Source organism: Triticum aestivum, chromosome 5B, assembly GCF_018294505.1.
Source record: "Triticum aestivum cultivar Chinese Spring chromosome 5B, IWGSC CS RefSeq v2.1, whole genome shotgun sequence".
NCBI classification, from domain to species: domain Eukaryota; kingdom Viridiplantae; phylum Streptophyta; class Magnoliopsida; order Poales; family Poaceae; genus Triticum; species Triticum aestivum.
Genome location: NC_057807.1, coordinates 666,603,617 through 666,613,387, shown reverse-complemented (window position 1 = coordinate 666,613,387; position 9,771 = coordinate 666,603,617). Strand labels below are relative to the sequence as shown.

General features: G+C 47.5%; 1 protein-coding gene across 2 annotated transcripts; it reads left to right on the top strand.

The window, feature by feature from the left end:
• The first annotated feature begins 1,780 nt into the window (after positions 1-1,780).
• Positions 1,781-5,663, top strand: LOC123114046 (protein transport protein SEC13 homolog B). Of its 2 annotated transcripts, none has more exons than XM_044535403.1 (3): positions 1,781-1,899; positions 2,276-2,317; positions 4,424-5,663. In XM_044535403.1, exon 3 carries the CDS (start codon positions 4,484-4,486, stop codon positions 5,399-5,401), a length of 918 nt encoding a protein of 305 aa, XP_044391338.1. In that variant the 5' UTR covers positions 1,781-1,899; positions 2,276-2,317; positions 4,424-4,483; the 3' UTR covers positions 5,402-5,663. The 2 variants fall into 2 exon arrangements, with proteins under 2 accessions (XP_044391338.1, XP_044391336.1); XM_044535401.1 differs by having other exon boundaries at positions 4,407-5,663.
• Positions 5,664-9,771: the final 4,108 nt, after the last annotated feature.

The following is a 9,771-nucleotide window of genomic DNA, read 5'->3' as shown; positions in this document are numbered from 1 at the left end:
CGACAAGGGCGAGTGGCGGACGGCGATGGGGACGACAGCGAGGGAGACGCCCACGACTAGGTGTGGGATGGCCCGCGGCGCTTGCCGTGGCTCGTCTCAATCGCTCTTGGTATCGAGGGAAAAGACGACGCAGAAGGTTGACGTCGATGCAGGAGGGCTCGATCTGATGGTTGGGAGGTAGTGTATCAGACGGCTTGGGCTCGACCGGCCCAACTGTTGGGCCAGCGCACCGGCGCAGATCACTGCCCTCAAGATTAAGGGACCGTACACGATTCCATCTCTTATTGAAAAATGGAATCGAGGCAGGAATCTATGGTTGAATTATTCAACCTATATCGATCTAGAGGTGGTGGAAAGCACTAAAAAAACCTTTCCCGACATGTACATGTGTTGGCGTACCTTCTCATCTTACACCCTGTTTGCATGTACATACAGCAACCCCTCGTCAGAACCTATGGAGAAACTGATGCTGGGCCAACTTATTCTTAATGGTGATGTTGCGTTCTCAGAAAAGGAGAATACAGGTGCTTGCGGGGCAATGATAAGGGATAGCAGTGGTATGTTTGTGGGCGCGGCAACAACTAAAATCGAGCACGTGGCAGATGTGGTGTCAGCGGAAGCAGCCGCACTTGTGGAAGGACTCAAGTTAGCTAGTTCTATTGATGCCAACTCTATCTTGGTACAGATGGACAATTTAGTCATTGTGGAAGCAATTCAACAGAATATTGGCCACTCAATGATCGCTGCTCCTATTCTTGACGTCTGCTGAACTCTTCTTCACGACTTCGGAAAGGCTTTATTAGAGCATTGTAACCATCAATCTAATATGGTATCTCATGCGCTAGCTCATAATGGACGTGTTGATCCACCAAACTTGTGGTTGGACGCACCTCCCGATTTTATTTCTGGACTTTTAGCGGACAATGTAAGCGTTGTTTAAATTAATAAAGCTAGCCGTCACCTCGTCTCGTCCTCACAGCATCGAAGAGTACCTATGCACTATGTTCCGGTTCACTGATAAGGAAGATAGAGTTGGGGTGGGGGTCTACGATGTGATACTATAGTATGCTCCGGGGAGAAAGATGCGCAACTCAAAACGGAAACAGGAAGCGTGTTGTCAAAAATGTTGGAGGTTACCAGGTCTCTGAGACTACCATCGATCCGATAGAGCGGAACATGAAGGCCTTTCCCTCAAAAAAAACATGTTTGGAATTGGCAATCTGGAATTGCCAGGCCAAATTCTGTTGTTTGGGGTTGTAGAAGATTTGGGCTTGGAAAAGTTGGCCCCATCCCAAGCGATCTCGCGCAGACCTGGCTAAACGGGCCGGCCCGGCACGGCACAGCCCGGCCTGTGCTAATCGTGTCTGGCCCGGCACGGCCCGCCATGGCACGTTTAATAGCCGGGCCGTGCCGTGCCGGCCCACGGGCGCTGCTCCTTGGCCCAGGCACGGCCTGATTAGTAAACGGGCCGGCCCGATGGCCCGTTTAGCATGCTGGGCTGCATATTTTTAGCCTGTTGGGCTGGTTTTTAGGCCTATTAGGCTATGTTTTAGGTATATATTATAAAAAAATCTGAAAAATATATAAAAAAATTAAACGGGCCGTGCCGTGCCGGCCCGCGTGCCCCGGCTCCAGGCCCAGGCACGGCCCAAGGCGTGCCGCGTGCCTGGCACGGCCCATTTAGCCCGTGCCGTGCCTGGCTCATGGCGGGCCGTGCCGTCGTGCTCGCGGGCTGGCCTGTTTGGCCGGGCCCGTTTGGCCAGCTATAATCTCGCGCAAGGAGCTCGGAAAGGCTCGGAAACGCCCCGCAGCCCCCACCCCGCATACCTGTTCGCTCGTTCGCTGGACGACCTGCTCTCGCTCCCGACTCCCCTGAAGCAACCGCCGGCGGCGGCGGCGGTCAGTTCTCCGGCCCTCCTCTCCCTCTCCCATCCGTCCCCTCCCTCCTCTCCCTCCGATCCGTCCCCTCATCCTCTTCGACCGTTCTCCGGCCATGGCGCGACCTCCTCCGGCGAGGCCCTCAAACCCTAGATTCTGTAGAAGGGGATTTGCGGCGGGAATAGGTCGTCCGCAGGGGAACGACGGTGGTAGTGGAACGACGGCTGGAGCTCGAATTTTTGTGGTGTCCGTAGGGGAACTCGAATTTTTGTGGTGTCCGTAGGGGAACTCGAATTTTTGTGGTGTTCACTGTACCTCCTCAGATGCAGTCCAATGCCTCGAATTTAAGAGCTCGAATTTGTGTGTTGCTTAAGCATGATTTGTTTGAACTATGCAGGTTCCCAGGGGATTTAGGAGCTCAAATTTCGGTGGTGCCAAGGTATATATTATCTACTCGTACCCCATGTTTGTACTGTGATTTTGTTGTCATTTATACACATGTTGTTGCGATGGTTTATTATGTATCGACTGCTATAATAATTTAGCGTAGGACTCTCTGTGGCGGTGGATTTTCGGGTGGGCACGGTTTTGGGATGACATGTTTGATTTGATTTGTCGAGGGTTCTTAGCTTGGATCGCTCCTTGTGCCGCCGAATTTGGTTGATCAGGACGTGTTAACTAGATTTGACCCTTTACAGTACCTTCGTATGACATGCATGTTTCCCACTCTCTAAGAACCAGATTATAAGGATGGTTTGCATTTAATCGAGAGAGCCTTCCATGAGAAAGGTTCCATTCACACTAAATGCACATTTCCCTTTTGTAGTAGATCTGTTGCTGCAGATGCATTCTCTGGGATGGCTATTGTGGATTATCTAGGCTGAGTTAAGTTCCGAGGTACTCAGTAAAGTTCCAAAATATTATAGCAGTGGCGGTGCCAGGATTAGAAGCCTGTGATGTCATTTCAAATCTGTGTTGTCAAACACATGTGTTTTCACTAAATATATAAAAAAAAACATGATTTTTACTTGTGTACTCCCTCCGTTCCTAAATATAAGTCTTCTAGAGATACCAATATGGATTACATACGGAGCAAAATGAGTGAATCTACACTCTAAAATATGTCTATATACATCTGTATGTAGTTCATATTGAAATCTCTATAAAAGGCTTATATTTAGGAACGGAGGGAGTACAAAGGATTTGCCAAAAACCTGTGTGGTCAATTGACCACACTCCTCTCAACGTGGCTTCGCCCCTGTATTATGAAGTCATGTAATTGGTGCTTTAACATAACCATGAAGCCTCATGGCAGCAGCTACATGTTGGAAAGTTTATTTGTTTTCGTTTGTTTGGATCAATAAAAGATGAATGAGTAAATGGACAAATACAAGCCTACAACAGTCTATCTAGCGTTATTATTTTGGTTGTTTCATTTGGAGATTGGATTTTCAGTAGCACCATTTTGCATGTATGCTTTCTTCAACTAATTACGCTTTTTTACTTTAAAATTTTCAACTCAAATTGTCCTCTTTTTGGGTCGGGGGGGGGGGGGGGGGGCGCTTCTATTACAGTTGTTTTCTACTCCCTCCGTTCCATAATTCTTGTCGTGGTCTTAGTTCATACAACGACAAGTATTATGGAACGGAGGGAGTATTATCTATTTCGGCCTATTGTGGTAGTTTTTAATTCAATTGTAGTAAACAGCAGCGGTTTGTTGGTTGCAACAATAAGTGGACAATTTGTTGTTGCATGTTATGTTTCTACTTTATACACCACCTAACTGCATCTCCAAATAGTCCATGTTATACAGCCAGCACATGAATTTCTTCTTCAAAATTCTTAATTGCTGTGAAAGATGCCATCGTTCTAGTGCCACTGTTTCTTCCTTTGTCGTAAGATGTTCAAGTGAACAATATCTAGTACTGAACTTAGCTGGACATTGTTTTGTCGTAATACCATCCCATTTCATGCATGTATACTACAAGAGATGTGAATTAAGTTTAGCATATCTGTATCTGCTGGGGGTGTCGAAATCTCTTTATTTCTAACTGTGAGTACTATATTGATAATATTGTTTTCCAGAATTCCTAGTTTATTAGTCTAATTTTGTATAGATGGTATATAAGTATTAGTCAGGCAGTCACACTCATCAGTCTCATAAGCAGTCAGATGATTCATTTTGTGATTTTAGGAAACAATGTTTGTATTGACATTTGATATGCTGGTAGCAAATTAGTGTATTGATCTTGGTGTGCCAAAATTGTTAGACTTATAACTGTAACATCAACATTGTTACAAATTATAACATGTACCCCTCTGTTCATAAATATAAGAGCGTTTAGATCACTACTTTAGTGATCTAAACGCTCTTATATTTCTTTACAGAGGGAGTAAGTGTTTCTTTTTAAAATGAAACACACCCAGCTCCATATGTACAAATGCAACTATGCTACTTGTTTCAGCGAATGGTACTATTTAAATTTTACTCTGCTTTATTCTTTGACGTAATGTTCTCTAAATGTTAGGTTTCTGTTACTATCAGATAGGAGCCTGAGGTGGTCAACGAAGAACACTTAAAAGCTGACGTTACGTAATTGGAACAATGCCTCCTCATAAGATAGAGACTGGGCACCAGGATGTGGTGCATGACATCGCGATGGATTACTACGGGAAGCGCCTCGCCACTGCATCCTCTGATAACACAATAAAGATCATTGGCGTAAGTGGCAGCTCGCAGCAGCAACTTGCTACTTTGAGCGGACACCAGGGCCCAGTTTGGCAAGTCGCGTGGGCTCATCCTAAGTATGGTTCCATGCTTGCATCCTGCAGCTATGATGGGCGGGTTATAATATGGAAAGAAGGGGGCAAACCTGATGAGTGGACACAGGCTCACACTTTCACTGAGCACAAGTCTTCTGTAAATTCCATTGCTTGGGCGCCTCATGAACTCGGCATCTGCTTGGCTTGTGGTTCATCTGATGGGAACATTTCAGTCTTCACAGCTCGTTCTGATGGTGGGTGGGAGACGACGCGCATCGACCAGGCTCATCCAGTGGGCGTGACCTCTGTTTCCTGGGCTCCAGCGATGGCCCCTGGTGCCCTAATCAGCCCAGGGCCTTCTGGGCAGTTTGAGTATGTTCAGAAACTTGCTTCTGGTGGCTGTGACAACACTGTCAAGGTGTGGAAGCTCACCAACGGGAGCTGGAGGATGGACTGCTTCCCAGCCCTTCAGATGCACAGGGACTGGGTGAGAGACGTCGCCTGGGCTCCAAACCTAGGCCTCCCAAAGTCCACAATCGCCAGCGCCTCTCAGGATGGAACTGTTGTCATCTGGACAGCGCCGAAAGAAGGCGAGCAATGGGAAGGCAGGGTTCTGAATGATTTCAGAACCCCTGTTTGGAGGGTGTCGTGGTCGCTGACAGGAAACATACTGGCGGTCTCTGATGGCAACAACAATGTGACCCTGTGGAAAGAAGCTGTGGACGGTGAATGGCAGCAAGTGACTACCGTCGAGCCATAGATGTTTCGTGTTCTACCGCTAGCTGCATTTACCGCTATCATAATAACAAATATAGTCTGTCTTTATTTTATCTGTATGGCTTCGATTACAACTGGTAACTTCCCGTGATTGTTACTTAGGCTGTTGCCTGTGACAAGCTTTTTTCTTGGTCAAAAAGCAGATAATTTGGAACTTGTATCCCAATTGGACTCATGTATGGTTACGAAGACTTTTGCCTGGCCAGGCAGCTGTGATTTAAATACTTTTCTTGTTTGGTTGCAAACCTGGCCTGAGACAAACACTTTGAATATTAAATAAATAGATTTGATGGCTGAGTTGCATCCCATTCCATGGGCCTAGACCAGACCAGGCTAATCAACCTGCCTGTATGCTAGCCAGGCTAATCAGCTGCATGTTGTTGCCAGGTCATGTCCGGAACTTCAGGTTTTAAACCAAACAGCAACCTGGCACATCTCAGGCAGGTCGTCAGGTGAGGCAAATCCTGCCAGGTTTCGGTCAGTTTGGCGACTGTGTGAGTGCTTGCTCTCGACTAAAGCTGCGATTAAATTACAGCATTGCTTTCCGGAAGCAAGCCAAGTTTGCTGATAGTTTGGCAAAAAACTCATTTGATACTCGATCTTCTGGTTCTTGGGAAAAGTTGATCACTGATTTTGTGTCTCATCTTCTTGTAACTAACATGACTATTTTATGAGAAATAAAGTCTATTATATAGCCATAAAAGGAAAACAGACCTGCGCGCGAACAACCTCACCCTCTTCGGCTGCAGCAACCGCCTCAATGCCACCGGCGACGACATCGCCATGGAGTTCGGCACCTAGCTCGACCCCTGGGCCCAGGGCGTCAGCCAGGCCGGCATAGGCGTTCACTCAATCAACTGTAGGGCCTACACGAACGTGAGCAAGTGCCTGGTCTCCGATGGCACCACCAAGACTTGGACTGCTTGTTTACTTGACGCGAACAAAAACAAACCAGTCAATTTTTAAAAAGGACCTAGTCAAGATTACAACATAACATTATATAGCTGGGGTGTTTTAGTCGAAATCACTAGTTGAGGAGCGCTCCCCACAAAGGTCAGTCGAACTTGTCGCACGCGTAGCGCTCCTTAGACTTTTCCGGGGCGCTCCGCGCGCGACAAGTGTCGGACGGATGAGCGTCCCTGTGTTTTTCGGTTTTCGGTTTTCCTTTCTGGTTTTCCCTTTTTGCACTTTAGTTCTTAAACATTTAAGGTTTTGTGTTATAGTTTTTATCTGTCTCAGAGATCCGTTTCTCTCTCGCGTCGCCATCCTCGCCGCCGCCGCTTGGCCTTTTTACTTTGTTTTTTTCTGTTTCCTTTTTCGCCGGCCGCCAGCGTTGCTGTACACGCCCCTGTCGTCGTTCCCGCAATCGTCGTTGTCTACTGCCTGCCTACGGTTGGTTCCCTATTTCCGGTTTGTTTTTCTTTATTTTTCCCATTATATTTCCGGGGCAATGAAGATTCATGAGGTGATTATGGGTGGGGGCTTCCTACACTATCAAATGTCAACTTTCAACTCGGTTTGGGCAATCATTTCTTAATAAACATTGTGTTCTTTGCAGGCAGTGGCGGAGCTATGTTGGGGAAAACCCGGCCGTGGCCCGCCCAGTGTAGCACCAAATAGTGAAGAATGAGAGGCTCTTAATAGGAAAATTAGTAAGGTTAGCTTTAATCTGGCCTGTTTGGCCCGCCCAAGGATTTTACCCTAGCTCCGCCACTGTTGCAGGTGCCGTATTCAAGCGGCCTTGTTCCTCTTTTGATTCTTCTGTACATCTGTTCACTATGTTGCTGGATCGGTGATGTTGGAGACGTGTTGTAAGAATAATATTTTATATTTGTTCAATATTTGGGGAAATGCAATTTGGCTCTCAGGTCCAGATGAACTTGGAATCTAGACCTACCAGCTGCATCGTGATCCGCGCGGACCCTTGTATTCCATTGTGTGCTCCCTCGACAGAATTCTGTTGGAAATATGCCCTAGAGGCAATAATAAATTGATTATTATTATATTTCCTTGTTCATGATAATCGTTTATTATCCATGCTAGAATTGTATTGATAGGAAACTCAGATACATGTGTGGATACATAGACAACACCATGTCCCTAGTAAGCCTCTAGTTGACTAGCTCGTTAATCAATAGATGGTTACGGTTTCCTGACCATGGACATTGGATGTCGTTGATAACGGGATCACATCATTAGGAGAATGATGTGATGGACAAGACCCAATCCTAAGCCTAGCACAAGATCATGTAGTTCGTATGCTAAAGCTTTTCTAATGTCAAGTATCATTTCCTTAGACCATGAGATTGTGCAACTCCCGGATACCGTAGGAGTGCTTTGGGTGTGCCAAACGTCACAACGTAACTGGGTGGCTATAAAGGTACACTACGGGTATCTCTGAAAGTGTCTGTTGGGTTGGCACGAATCGAGATTGGGATTTTGTCACTCCGTGTAAACGGAGAGGTATCTCTGGGCCCACTCGGTAGGACATCATCATAATGTGCACAATGTGACCAAGGGGTTGATCACGGGATGATGTGTTACGGAACGAGTAAAGAGACTTGCCGGTAACGAGATTGAACAAGGTATCGGTATACCGACGATCGAATCTCGGGCAAGTACCATACCGCTAGACAAAGGGAATTGTATACGGGATTGATTGAGTCCTTGACATCGTGGTTCATCCGATGAGATCATCGTGGAACATGTGGGAGCCAACATGGGTATCCAGATCCCGCTGTTGGTTATTGACCGGAGAACATCTCGGTCATGTCTGCATGTCTCCCGAACCCGTAGGGTCTACACACTTAAGGTTCGATGACGCTAGGGTTATAAAGGAAGTTTGTATGTGGTTACCGAATGTTGTTCGGAGTCCCGGATGAGATCCCGGACGTCACGAGGAGTTCCGGAATGGTCCGGAGGTAAAGATTTATATATAGGAAGTCCTGTTTCGGCCATCGGGACAAGTTTCGGGGTCATCGGTATTGTACCGGGACCACCGGAAGGGTCCCGGGGGCCCACCGGGTGGGGCCACCTGCCCCGGGGGGCCACATGGGCTGTAGGGGGTGCGCCTTGGCCTACATGGGCCAAGGGCACCAGCCCCTAGAGGCCCATGCGCCAAGATATAGGAAAAAGGGGAGAGTCCTAAAGGGGGAAGGCACCTCCGAGGTGCCTTGGGGAGGATGGACTCCTCCCCCCCTCTTAGCCGCACCCCTTTCCTTGGAGGAAGGGGCAAGGCTGCGCCTCCCCCTCTCCCCTGCCCCTATATATAGTGGAGGGGAGGGAGGGCATCCATACCTGAGCCCTTGGCGCCTCCCTCCCTCCCGTGACACCTCCTCCTCTCCCGTAGGTGCTTGGCGAAGCCCTGCAGGATTGCCACGCTCCTCCATCACCACCACGCCGTTGTGCTGCTGCTGGATGGAGTCTTCCTCAACCTCTCCCTCTCTCCTTGCTGGATCAAGGCGTGGGAGACATCGTCGAGCTGTACGTGTGTTGAACGCGGAGGTGCCGTCCGTTCGGCACTAGGATCATCGGTGATCTGAATCACGACGAGTACGACTCCATCAACCCCGTTCACTTGAACGCTTCCGCTTAGCGATCTACAAGGGTATGTAGATGCACTCTCTTTCTACTCGTTGCTGGTCTCTCCATAGATAGATCTTGGTGATTCGTAGGAAAATTTTTGAATTTCTGCTACGTTCCCCAACAGTGGCATCATGAGCTAGGTCTATTGCGTAGATTCTTTGCACGAGTAGAACACAAAGTAGTTGTGGGCGTCGATATTGTTCAATATGCTTGCCGTTACTAGTCTTATCTTGATTCGGCGGCATCGTGGGATGAAGCGGCCCGGACCAACCTTACACGTACGCTTACGTGAGACCGGTTCCACCGACAAACATGCACTAGTTGCATAAGGTGGCTGGCGGGTGTCTGTCTCTCCCACTTTAGTCGGATCGGATTCGATGAAAAGGGTCCTTATGAAGGGTAAATAGCAATTGGCATATCACGTTGTGGTTCATGCGTAGGTAAGAAACGTTCTTGCTAGAAACCCATAGCAGCCACGTAAAACATGCAAACAACAATTAGAGGACGTCTAACTTGTTTTTGCAGGGTATGCTATGTGATGTGATATGGCCAAAAGGATGTGATGAATGATATATGTGATGTATGAGATTGATCATGTTCTTGTAATAGGAATCACGACTTGCATGTCGATGAGTATGACAACCGGCAGGAGCCATAGGAGTTGTCTTTATTTATTTGTGACCTGCGTGTCAACTTAAACGTCATGTAATTACTTTACTTTATTGCTAACCGTTAGCCATAGTAGTAGAAGTAATAGTTGGCGAGGCA